At 32.2% G+C, this 14,085-nt stretch overlaps 2 protein-coding genes across 2 annotated transcripts; one reads left to right on the forward strand and one right to left on the reverse strand.

The window, feature by feature from the left end:
- Nucleotides 1-265: 265 nt before the first annotated feature.
- On the reverse strand, nucleotides 266-982 carry LOC133832280 (uncharacterized). Its single transcript, XM_062262647.1, has one exon. The coding sequence runs from the start codon at nucleotides 980-982 to the stop codon at nucleotides 266-268; it is 717 nt and encodes a 238-aa protein (XP_062118631.1).
- Nucleotides 983-9,815: 8,833 nt separating this feature from the next.
- Nucleotides 9,816-10,845, forward strand: LOC133829013 (mini zinc finger protein 3-like). The gene has a single exon (XM_062258999.1). The coding sequence runs from the start codon at nucleotides 10,318-10,320 to the stop codon at nucleotides 10,594-10,596; it is 279 nt and encodes a 92-aa protein (XP_062114983.1). The 5' UTR covers nucleotides 9,816-10,317; the 3' UTR covers nucleotides 10,597-10,845.
- The last annotated feature ends 3,240 nt before the right edge of the window (nucleotides 10,846-14,085 follow it).

A 14,085-nucleotide genomic window follows, 5' to 3' on the forward strand; every position in this document is an offset into this window, starting at 1 on the left:
CATCCACTGGCTCGAGCTCCCTCTAATATCCACATCAAAACTCAAAGGGTTCCAAGCTACCACTATTCTCCCATTAGGATGTTGCATTAAATTTGTAGTAAAGCACCATCCCCTAAACATATTAAGGTATAAAGACCCCATGTTGGGTGCCTTTACCCTTGTTTCTAGAAGACTAACAAAACCAATTCTTTTGTTAGAGATCATTTTCATGACCTCCCTTTGTTTATTGATATTGTTAAGCCCCCTAACATTCCATCCAAATAGCCTATCCATTTATGAATGGAGGCTCTCCCCCTCCACTCATATTGGCCCTCATTTCCTGTAATGTTTCTCCAACGGTAACTTCAGCATCTGAATACTGTCCTAGCACCAAAAATGAGTTCGTCTCTTGCATCACCTTATTCTTATTCCCATTCCCAGTTTTCCCATTAAGTGATAAGTTCCCTTCTCTGTTCTTCTTTCCTTCCTCCTGCATCAGATTAGTATCTTTTCCAGTCACAGCAGGTTGCGTTGAGGGACCAGTTTTCTTCTCTTGCCAAACTTTAGAAGGTTCTCCTTGATTCATCCTCTTCTTACAAACTTCTTTCCTGTGACCTATCCCTTTGCAGTGCAAGCATATATCCGGCTTCCAATCATACTGCACTCCAACATACACAAACTCCCCATTTTCATCTTCAAACTTGATTTTCTCTGGTAAGTCTTTTGTTAGATTCACTTCAATTAAGACCCAGGCATATTGTAACTTTTCTCTTGCCTGAGTTGCTCTATCTTGTTTTACCATTTTCCCAATTGAACCAACAATCTTTGCCATTGACCTCTCACCCCAGTATTTCAACTCTAGATTGCTTAATTGCGCCCAAATCAGAACCGACATTACTGTTTCCTTAGTAAACTTGGAGTTAGGGTCCCAGCTTTTCATGATAAGTGGCTTCCGATCAAAGAACTGATAACCCCCATTCAGTATTCCATCCCTCTGCTCCATCGAAGTAAACCTGAGAATAAACACCCCTGGAGCTAATAGAGCTATTTTATCAATTCCCTTATCTCTCCAGATCCTTCGGAAATATCCTTCCATCACTGAAATCGGTGGGTTTGCTCCCAGGACATAGCATACCAAAGCTGATTTCCAGTATTGAATCTCATCTTCAATATCTTCTGCTTCTATTTTAATATAATTAGCCTCAATATGTAGAACTAAGTTAGATTTAGAAGTACCTGACTGCACATTCTTCCCCAAGTCAATTTTGATTTTTCTTCTTAGAAAATGTTATATAATAATATAAATGCATAAATAGAAATAGGTGGCCGGTAATATGAGATTTAAATGGTGTGAACAAAATTAATTAAGTTTTAAATCTCATTTTAAATATTAGGGTTAATGGCATAGTAAAACACTCAAGGGTTTTAGGATAATTTAGAGTAGTCTAAACCTTCTAACCCCCCCAAATTCGACCCCCTCCCTCTCACAATCACTCTATTCTTTTTCAAAAACTCTCTCTCAAGTTTTCTCTCCATCTTCAACCTCAAGAACACTAAGAAGGCTTGGAAGCCTAAGCTTTGGTCTAGGAAGGGTTTCCCTAAGGTAAAGTTTCAAAAAACTTGACTTTGTAAAATTTTTAACCATAGGTCTTTCAATAGCTAACTATCTATGTTATTGGGGGGAGTTGGTTAAGGTATTGAAAGATTTTTGAAGGACTCAAAGCTAGTAGGAACATCAAAACCTAGAGCAAGAACAACAAGAGGTAAATTTTTTACTTTTTATGGTTGTTATAGTATGGTTTTTATTTTCAAGCATTATTTTGTATATTTAATGCTTAAAATTTATTATTGGTGATGTAATAAGGTTATGGTAGTTGTTATATAATTTTTATGATTCTTGTGTGTTGATTTTTGAATATAGGGACCAAAATCCCTCAGGGTTTTGGGGAGAACCCTAAAACAAAATACAAGTTTTGAGCTGTGACTTCCAAGGGGTCAAACATCTATTGTATATTGATTTTGTAAAACTTAATTGTACCGTGATTTTGTTGAGATTGAATACATAAAATTGAGCTTTTTAAACACTCAAAAATATTTAAAAATGAGTGAGTTATGCTATTTCAATGTTTAGGTAAAAAAACTGTTTTTTCGTATTCTTAATTTCAGGATCAAGTTTGGACAGCCACTGTATAGAGAAAATGAACCCAGTTTTTTCTAAAATTTGGTGGGCATAATCGTTGCATAACCTAATATTCCACTGTAAAATTTGGTAACAAAATACTGAACGCTATAAAAGTTATTAAGTGCCAAAATTTGGAAAAAATAAGGTCATTTTTACCTCATTGTTGGAAAATATTTTCACCAATAAAAATCATTATTTTGACCTAAGATTTTAGAAAGACCTAAATGGCATACCAAAAAGGGAATCGGGAAATTTTGGTAACAATTGGGTAAGTAAATTTCAAGTTATGACCTAAAAAAGTACGTAGTTAAAAATGTGAAAAATATGGTTTTTACACTTAGTGTAAAAATGAGATTTGAGAACTTAAGGTAAAAGTAAAATTTTTCTTATTGCAAGATAAAAACTTGGTAAGTCTTGAAAACATATTTTGACCTAAACTACCACTCTGAGTTTAGTGAGAATTATTAAAGAATTTTTATTCTTTCTAAAAAATAAAATAATTAATTTATTAATAAGTTAATAAATTAAAAGATGGTTTAAAACCCTATATTTTAAGAAAATAATAAAGAGAATTATTTTTCCAGTAAGTAAATTTGATTAATTGATTCAGAAAAATTAACTAGTCAAGATGAGAAATTTTTAACGGTTTTCCTAATTAAGATAAATTAGGCTATTTTCTTAAAACAATTTTGAGAGATTTAAACCTTAAGAAAAATAAAAGGAAAATTAAGAGTTTATTTCTTGAAAATTTATTAAGGAATTTAATTAGTATTTTCTAGATATAATACCAGCCAAAATATTCTACATATTTAACCGAGTTGTTGAAAGTACGGGTTAATAGCGATACTTTTAAAGAATAAGATTTTTAGCAGATTTTGGGAAAATATTATTGTGATACTCGAGCCTAGGTATCCAGACCATAGGATAGGTTTCCCCGAGACTTAGGGTTTAGTCTCAAATATTTTTGTATGAATTTCCTTAATGGGTTTAAAACCAAATAAGGATCATTAATCCTTACAAATGATTTTTTTTTAAATGACCAAACTACCCAAAATAATAATAATGAATTATGAAGTGCCATAATTAATCTGAGTATACTGTATGGATAATTACAGTATTGGCTAAGCATAATTGGACTTTATATTGGAGGGTGAAATATTGCTGAGAGCAAAGGACTCTAAGTAAGTAAACTTCTATTGTGTGGCTGCAACATGAAACAACTATTGTATTGTATGTTAGTATAGAGACACATGCACATATATACACTATCGTAGAAAGTTTGCTTAGAGACATTAGTCTAGTTGGTGTTGATTTAGAAAATATGACTGGTAGATATCCGTCATATTCTAGATGGTTGATCCCCATCACACTGCTTGATTTTATTTATGTCCGGTTCATTACTGCGACGAGTGGCCAAGAGGCGAGGATTGCTGGTTTAAACCTAGTGGCGCCAAAATGAATGGGACCTAGGGGCCCTCATGCTTACTTAATCAATGAACGGTTAGAACCCGAGCAAGTTCTCTGATAAGTTATTTCATGATAGTAGCCGTGAATATTGGTCATTTAGTGAGAGTGCCTAGAGATACTAGGGGTTGCCAAGTTTGAGTTAGGTTGAACACCCTAGGGGCAACTGCTAACCAGCACCACTGATTAACATAGAAGTCTTTGTAAACCTGTGTAACTTCGATTTCACTCTTGGATAAGTAGTGATGCCCTAGGTAACTTGATTGTTACCCTTGTGAGGGATTTACTCTTGGATAAGTAGTGATGCCCTAGGTATCGCGATAGTTACCCTTGATGGGGATATTTATTGGCTAGATCTTAGTATTGAGACTCAGTTTTCTCCTACAGATTAGCATTTATGTTGAAGGGTGTGTTACGCCCGAATTGTTGGAAATTATCGAGCATTGGTCTCAAATTATATTGTGACATATTATATCTGCTTGCTCTTGGATTTTTTGAGTGCAGGGATTTATAGGTTTGTATGCAATAGTTGTGATATATTATATTTGCTTGCTCTGGGATTTTATGAGTGCAGGGATTTATCTATTATAGGAAATAGTTTGCCATTAGTTATCAGGCATGACCATATGTTTGCCAGAACACTTTTGCGTTCTTGAAATTGATTGTGTAGGGTCCGGATGGATCCGGAACCCTAATTCTCTGCATGCTTTTGTTTTAAAGTTGAACTTACTAAGTTTTTTCGCTTACCTAGTTGTTTCCTATTGTAGGTAAGAACAAGGGCAAGGCAGAGCACTGAGCGCTGGAGTCTACCTTGTGAATGTACATGTGGACTGACCTTTGGGGAACCACTTTTATTTTTGGAAATGTTGTTTTATTTTCTTTAACTAGGCTCACTCTACTCTTTATAAAATATGTTTGTATTAAATGTTAAGTATGGCCATACGATTTTTAAAAAGTTTTTTTTATACGGGTTTTTGAGACATTTTTGTTAAATAAAAACGTTTATATTTCTGCATTATCGAGTCTTGAAAATCTGGGTCATTACACAAGGTACATCCTTTTTTATGAATTCTCTTACAAGATCATGGGAAAGGAGAAGCTGAGGAGGCTGCTCGGTTCTTACAGGTTGATTATTGGTCGAAAGACCCTCAGCATTGGCTGCATGCTAACCAATGTTAGGATCGAGGATCTTTTTCTTTCTCTCGGCAACATGCTTTACTTTGGGCATGGATGGGTTGGTTTCTTGTGGTTTTCTTTCTAGTTCGGTTAGAAGAAGGACTTGAACTGGGATAACTAGTTGATGCTATTGGCTGTGGTGGATCATGTGGAATAGGCAAAGTAGGCTTCTCAGAGACTACGAACAACAAATTTAGGAGATCTTCGTCTATTGACCTCTCACCTCCCCAGGGATAGTACATGATTATTTGAGAAGAAGAAGGGGAAGCGAGAATCTACGACCAATAGGATGTGAAATAAGAAAAATAAATACTGTTCGTGGAAACTAATTCAATCTTTAGTTGACTAGCAGTATTTAGTACCAAACAGACTCTAGCATACGAGCAGAGAATATAACAGATCAAAAAGCAAAAATAAAAAGTTTTTTCATTAAAACTTTTCAACTTTGTCACAGGTGGGAAAAACCTAGATTTGTTCCAAGACCTAAATATCGAATTTTTACTTCAATTTTAGACCCAAAATTGGTAGTTTTACCCTAATAAAGCCTTCCTAATGTCTCTACACTCCTAAATATTACCTAAGACACTTATTTAGGCCTAGAATTCTACATTTATTTTACCTAGAAACCGAATACTCTCAAGAACACATCAAAAACTTCATAGTAATAGTTACGAAAAGAAACCAATCCTCACATAAGCGTAGAAAAATTGACGAAAAATGGAAGGAAGTTGCTCGAAAACTTACTTGAAGAAAAGATTGCTGAAGAAATCGGTTGAAAATCTTCTGGAAATACCTGAGATGTGTCTCAGATTGCTTGAAGAAAGTTTTAAGAAGTTTTGAGAGTTCTTGAAGAAAAACAGTGTAAAGGTAAAAAGTGAGAAAAAGGAGGTTATTATACTGAGTAGGTAAGTGAAAAGTCATGATGAAAAAAGAGGGTTTGGAGGCATTGGGAAACACAAATACGTCATTTTTTCCTTGGAAGCTGTAAAATCATGAGTATTTACCTTTTCGGGCAAGTAAAAGCACAGTTGGAAGTGACGGGTTGGTGAAAGTTGGTCGAATAAGTTTATTTAATGTTGATCGCATCATAATAAACTTGGGGCGAAAATGTTTCCCTAAGAATTAGCATGATGACTGGCAAAAGCATAAGGCACGTGAAAGGCACATGATAAGACATTTATAGAGGACTGGTCGACCCTCGACTAGACAGGAGAAGAAAATATGCTATCAGACACATTCAGAATTTATGTGGAGCAGCAGGAAAAGAAGTTGACAAAAGACTTCCGACCAGATATGCTCGATGGAACGCAGTTAAAGCTCAAATCTAGTTAAATGTACATATATTTGCGAGATATCTGTTATGTCAAATATAAAGTGTATTATTTACATATTATTTTATGGTTACTTGTTGCACAAGTTATGCAAGACCCATGACCCATCTATGTACATTCTTGAGTCTATAAATAGTTGACTCAAAACTTCATTATTTTTTACGCTATAATTCTTTACCTTCAGAGAATTCTAAGAATCTATTGTTGTTACACGTGTTCTTGTATCCTCTCTCTTAGCTTGTAAAACTTGGTTGACTTTAGTCATCTGATCGTAGATTTTGGGAATTTACATAAATAAGAGTACTAAGTTGCGTAGGTCGTTACCAATCAGCGGAGCCGAACCACTATATATATGTGTGTCGTTTGTTATTCATAAGTTTAGTTCTTACATTATATCGTTTATTTGACTCAGTGTCTTGGGTCATCATTGTCACATATTCAATTTAACAAATTAAAAAAAATAAAACAAACATCTAAATATTCATAACATTGACACTTCCAAAAAATTAAACAATTAACAAAACTATTTAAATAAAACAAAAAGAAAATGGTTTGCTACAAAATTCCTCAACACATCAACCAATGGGTGATCAATTAGGGTTGTGGAATTATCGTCAGGGAACTATAAAGGTCTAGACCTGCATGATGTATGTCTTACGCACTCATTATCCATTGAAGGAAGAGCATTGTCGAGCACCAACATTGAATAGGCTTATTTTCTCGTATGATATTGAAAATGATTACCTTTAATTTGAAGGTTCTAATGAGTGTCCATCGGGAAAAAGCAAGAAGGTAAGGAGCCATTGTTGAATGAAAAGAAATAAAGACCAAGGATGAAGGTAACTCTAGATGGGTGAGAAAATCTAATCAGCAGCTCGTATATATAATAGTTGAGGTCTCTAATCTAATTAAAAAAAATCTCATATAAGGTTATGGAAATGAAAATCTCAATTTATTTTTAATTTATGAAAAATATATATTTTGTGTAAATTTATCATAATCCTTTTATAATTAAAGGGCAATCTTCGTTTTACGTACCAATCACCTCATTTGATCCCCTAGTTAAATTTTGCACTTCTGTATAATTAGATATTATTTCATTATTAATTCCTTTCTTTTTTCTCTCTTCCTCTCCCCTAGTTAAATGTATATATATATATATATATAGATATATTTATATAACTACTAGTAGCTCATGATGAAAGATTATTTGTCACTTCAAAATGCATTATAAATAACTATTGGCGGCACTCAGCCGAGTATTCCAGCGAAGTGACAATAAAAAGAATTGCACTCCAGACTAAAACCAAACGAATTAAAGTTAAAGATTGACCAAACAGAACAATATGTTCATCTATCTCAAATTTCATCCAAATACTTTCTCTCAGCCATGACTTCTTTTTCACGGAAGAGTGGAATGATTATGTGGAAAAGATAACTTTTAGTTGACTTGTCTCAACAATATATATTTTCCTCAACCAAATTCGCTGCAATATCCACCCCACGGATACTGTCTTCGAACTTTTGTTCTCTAGTGCATAAACAAATTGTGAACTAGATTCTAATTAGGTGCAACATAAAATCAGCAATAATATATATATATACATATTAAAATAGTATTAAGAAAAATATCTGAATCAATTACTTTTTCATATATTGCTACATCTATATATATAGTTATAGGGATAAATACCTACTTGTTAATTATATAAATATTTAATAAAAATGTGTAAACAGTTCTTATATGTGCATGGAAGTTTTTGATTGACAACCACATTTTTGTTTGTCGACCTTCTCCGCACCTTTACAATATGGGTTGTGATATAGCACATGTACCGCCCCATTTTGTGGTTGTCTCTTCCTTTACTATATATAATTCTAACTTTCTCTAATGGCTTCTTTTGAGCAATATATATCCTAATGCACTCTCTCATCATGGTTCGATTGAAGAACTCCATCCAATATACATATACATATACATTTATGTACACATATGTATATATATATATATATACATTCAACAAATTCTATAGGCCTAGCTAGCTATATGAAAACATTTGTGCTTTCAATCTTCATGTATAATAATTAGATTTATCCACATAGATAAAGCTTATCTTTCAGTAATCAATTAGTTTGTAGTGTTGGATGTGTCTTTTTCTTCTCTTTTTGAAAACTTTGATTAATAATTGTACTCACTGGATATGTGTGTGTATATATATGTACATACATGCATTATTAGAATATATATATATATAAATTAAAAATGATAGATGATAATGGTCAATTAATTAGCTTCTTTATGATGATTAAATTGGAATATGTATATGGAGTTGAAGAGCATCTCATTGATGTTGAAATTCCAAAGTGATGATTGTCTTTGATTTGATGCAAAAGAGAAGATCATAGACAACTGTGGTTGAAAGGAATAGAGAGAGAGGTAGCTAGGTGGGCAGTGCAATGGTCTTAATTATTAGAATCATGGGTAATTAGACAAGATTTGTTGTCACAGTACTTTTATGGGGCCGTAGCAGCCTGCCTTTAAGTATCAATTTGGGCCCACTACAAATTAAAAATAGAATCCACACCTTAATTAGTTTGTCATCATCCTTTTGCCCCACTAAGGTGGTTTCAAATTCTAATCACTTATATTAAAGTAAAACCATTTATACATACATGTGGAAATATATATATATATATATATTGTATATTCAAAGTTTATTTTCTTGCTCAAAATGTCTTCTAGGGACAGTTGAGATATCATTTCGGCTGATCGAACAAATTAGTTATAAATATATATATATATATTTATATGCAAGGACAAAATAGTATTCTCCATTTAGCTTCTTCGTATTGTCTGCTAGAAAAGTCTTAACATAAAAAAGATAAATGCTTATTTAACAAAAAAATTATTTATTATAGAGAATATATGAGTAATAACTCAAATAATATGGACCCACAAATACTCACATCATTAAGCCAATTAATTACCTGATTTAAAGAAAAATAAGATAATACCTCTCCTCACTCTAAAACAACAGTAGTCCTCAGCCAGCTAAGAGAGTAAACTACTCAATTGACACTTATTATTTAATTCACACTATCTCAGAGAGAGAGAGAGAGAGTACATATTTTACTATTTTAATTATGTATTATATGATTATGCTGGCAGTAGAAGTTAAGAGAAACAATTTAGCTTGTAGAAATTAAGGATTACTTTATGTGCTAATCACATAATATCTTTGCTACAAAAAAAAAAAAAAAAAAATCACATAAAATCTTATACCGGCCAAGTCAAAAGTTCTTTTCAAGTAGCTCATTATGAAACCATATAAAGTAAATTAATTTCAAACCATTAGTGTATTGTATTGTAGTGAAAATTATCTCAAAATCAAATATAGTAGTTGTGTTAAATAATATATTATACCGGCTCTTACTCTCATGGTTGAATTTTGAGACATAGTTTTTCCACAACTTAACTTTTTAATAATCGATATCGTAGAAAACATAAATTAGTCCTCTCTTATCGAAATCCTCCACGTTACAGTATGGAAAAAACTTTATTTATTTATAATATGCTCTCTAAATATGCGTGTGTGGGAGCTGTGATGAAGTAACCTACTTTTCCTTCTTTCTTTTATACAAGGATAAATTTTTGACTGACGTGGCTCATTACCATTGGTCGACATGATAAATTTGATGTCCGTTTTCTGCTCCCTATTCAATCTCTTGTGACACTAAAATAAAACACATTTGGTAAAAAAAGGGCTGCTCCTCAAGAACCCCTTCTTAAGAGTCACTTCTCTCTTGCACCTTTTCTTTCTTTTCTTTTCTTTTTTTTCCCCTAAGAGGAGGTGGAATACAACGAACCCTTATCCCATTTATAAATATAAGTGCTAGGGTTAGGGTTAGGCACCACTATGGAATCGATTATGCACCATATATAATAGTACATATACACAACCTATAGCTACATATATATACATGCATATATATATATATATATGCGTGTGTGTGTGTGTGCACATACACATTTCCATACTGATCATATAGCTATAGCTTAGCCTTTTTTCTTTTAATTACTTACTTTCTCGTTGGATGAGCTATATAGGGCAAGAAGCTTAGAAAAAAAATCCAAACCAACCAAATTAAACCTACCTAGATCGATTTCTTTTATTCAATTTTAGGATGAAGAAACGGCAAGTTGTGGTGAAAAGAGACAAGTCAAGTGGTACTAGTACTATTTCTTCTTCGGTTGTGAGAAGTACCGTAAGGTATGGTGAGTGCCAGAAGAATCACGCCGCCAATATAGGTGGCTACGCCGTCGATGGCTGCCGGGAATTCATGGCCAGCGGAGAGGAAGGGAGCACCGGGGCGCTTTCCTGTGCCGCCTGCGGCTGCCACCGGAATTTTCACAGAAGGGAAGAGGAAAACGAGGTCGTTTGTGAGTATTCTCCGGCTCAATAATTCTTCTCACCGGTAGTAATTAATTAATTCTACCAAGTGTGAATAGTTATTTTTCGGAAAAAAAATGAACAAGAAGATGAATGTCTTACTTTTTCTCGTTCTTTTTTCTTTTTCTTTTTCTTTTTTTCCCGTGTGTGAAAAGTTCTAAACTGATCGGTATTGCCGATTATGAAGTGTTGTTGTAAATTATATATGATCATCAAACAGAATACAAACTCTCAAAATAGAAAATCAAAATTTGATTTCTGATTTTCGATCTTATATAGATATAAATATATATGTAATATTCTTCATCATCTGCTTATTTATCTAATACATGTCCAGAAGAGTAGATCGAGGAGTGTTTGTTTTTTCTTTCAATAATATTATTAAAAAATTGTGAAATAATAAGTTGATTAGATGACTAAAATAATTATATGTGTACCCTTTGAAAGCTTTCAATTTCATTATACTTATTATATATATATATATATATATATATCTCACATTGCAGTTGGGAACAAGGTAGTCCGATAATTATTGCTTATAGTTAAGCACGTACAACTCAGGAATAGTATTCTATGCCCTTGTCTAGTTATTTTAATGAGGAGTCCGTTCAAAGCTTGATTTTAATTTTGTTATGCAAATAATTTAAAACATTGTATAAATATTTATGTAAATTAATTAATTAATCTTTGTTCTCCTAATTTTACGTGTATAAATACAAAGATGATTTTGTAGATTCAGCATAAATTTTGACATTATATATACAAATGAAAACACAGAATATATGTTTAAGAATTAATTAATGTAAGAAAAATTTAGTAAATAAAGCAAAATTAAAAGTTGAAGCTTTTCGTACATATGCATGAAACTTTGTTACAGTTTTATATATTCTTCTCCGAAGGTGGATACCAGTAGAAAATAGAAGTGTATATTAATCACAAATATCACACGCTTACATAAACTTTTATACATGTACATATATATATTATATAATATATGTGTATGTTAATTTTTTTTAAAAAATAGTAACTTTAACTTGTTGGGAAGATATAAAAATAAGAATACAAGGTATTTCTTGAGTATCAAAAGAACAAGAAACTAGTTTATCTTCCTTACAATCATATAGAATTCAGAATATAACATTTTAAAAAGGCCCACATATATCCAATCATGTTATCAGCATATTTAAAAAACATCTTGCACGAAACAAAAGGCAACTAAGCTCATTAAAAAATTGAAGAAGAAAAAAACACAGCTGATAATGTTGTAGAGATGTCCCTCCTCTTTTTTGGTCCTAGTGGGTTTGGTTATAGTACCTAGCAAGTAGCAAACAAAGAAAGAATATTAAAAATGCTAGGACACCCCAATCTTTAATTATACATATTTATTCATAAAGATATATCTAATGCTACATATTTTAAATCTCACATCTTTAATTAGTTCCATATAGATTAAATTCTATTCTCCATGCTTTATTTTAATTAAACAAAAATCAGTCCTGCCAGAGACTCGTACCTAGAGCTAGCTAGTTTCTGGAATGAATTTGGTCTTGCAACTTACAATTAATTATATATGCTCTTTTTCACGAAGAATTGTGTATGAATATTTATATATATATATATTTATATATAATATACGTATATATCTATATCATAAATTGGAAGAATATATGTCTGTTTCTAGAATGATTAGGATTTTTTAACTTAAAATTAAATAGCTCCCTATGAATGAAGCAATCTAATTCGGTATAAGGTATTGTATTTCTCCGATTTCAATGTGTGATGATTTGCGTTTTTGAGTCTAATATTGTGAAATTAATAAATATCCTTGATTACAACAAAATAAAATTTTGATATTTAAGAGAATCTCTCAAGGTTGAATCAGAAAATTTGAATTGAAAATTTTGTTGTTATATAAAGGTAACTAATCCTAATTGATTTTAAAACAAGTCCAAGAATTCTGCACAAATAAATTCGCACACATAATGTGAAAGATATATGAATGTGAAAATTTATATTCTGAGCTCTAGATCTAATGCATACTGTAAGATTTGTGTTTTAATGTAAAGATTGGGATCTAAGACTAATTATATATGACTCTTGTGCTTCTTACATTATTCTAATGTGAATTATTCATTTATAATAATATTAAATGAATTTACATTCTCTAGAGAATGTGGGACATAGAAGATATATTATAAATATATGGAGACTTTTCAATTACTACAGTTTTTATGATAGTATACATTTTTTTATAAAAAAAATTGTATGGTAATTAATTATTTTGATGCTAAGTTCACATTAATTTCATTAAATTTTTATGGCCAACTACTAAATTAATTTGCAATAATTGAATAAATATCTAATAATGCCTAAAATTTATGTAAGGGAATATTACATAAAGTGACAAAAAAGCTACTTTTTTTTAACTTTTTTACTCACACACGGGTTTTTAAACTTTTTTACTATTCATTGTTTGTTTATTACACTTTTACGGACTCATCCCTGCAACCTCAGGTTTCGTGTCTTCGTCCCTAGCTCTGGTGCTGCCCCAAATCACTACCCAAGCGATGCCTCCCGGTTCAGACCTTGCTCACCCAAGCGGTTCGAACTACATCAACCTCTCCCGCGATCGCCTCCTCACAGTCTCCGGCTCCGTTGCCTCCAGCTGTAGATGTCATGAACTATGACCGCCTCGCCAAGGCCGTCAAATCTAACTCCAGCAGCTCCAGCTGTGGGTTAATGTTTAGTTGTTGTCTTATTGTTGATTTTTAGTTGTTTCATTGACACTATATTTTTGTAAATATAAAACTTTAAAAAACATATTTTCCGAAAAATGAAAGTAGTATTCTTGAAAAATAAATGAAGGACCGTAAAAAAGTAAAAAAAAAAAACCAATAAAAGTATATTTTTGAAAAGACCTCTTCTTATATTATATTTCCATTGTGTCCACAGTCATATTTCTTGGCTGCTCTTCCTTAATCCATTTCTCGCCTCATTTCTCCTAGTCCTAAATGTACAGTTTTTATATAACTACAAAGTTCTTTTAATGAATCATATTTAGATAGGGCGTGTTACATCAAAAGTACACATTACTGTGTGTAATATTTTAATACATATTGTTAGGAAATTCACCTTCCTCACAACAACTTAATCTACAAACACAAAGACAACAAATCAGTAGACACAACTTGCACAAATTTAAGATAAAACCTACAAGAAAAAACAATAAAATAAACACAAAAAATTATAGAGGTTCAGCCCAAATAAACTTGAGTCTACATCCTCTTTGAACTCCCCTTGGGATGTTTTTCTCTGCACTATGAAACAACAATTGAAATTACAACTTGTCACCACTTAAGACACTATACACTTGATATATTACAATGCCTCATGAAACTCATGCAAAATAACCCCAAGTACACTTGACCATGTACAAAAGAAATCTCTCTCCCAAAACCCAAGTGTGTTTCTCTCTTAAGCTCTCTCTCTTTTTCTCTTTAAA

This window comes from Humulus lupulus, chromosome 4, assembly GCF_963169125.1.
Source record: "Humulus lupulus chromosome 4, drHumLupu1.1, whole genome shotgun sequence".
Lineage (NCBI taxonomy): Eukaryota > Viridiplantae > Streptophyta > Magnoliopsida > Rosales > Cannabaceae > Humulus > Humulus lupulus.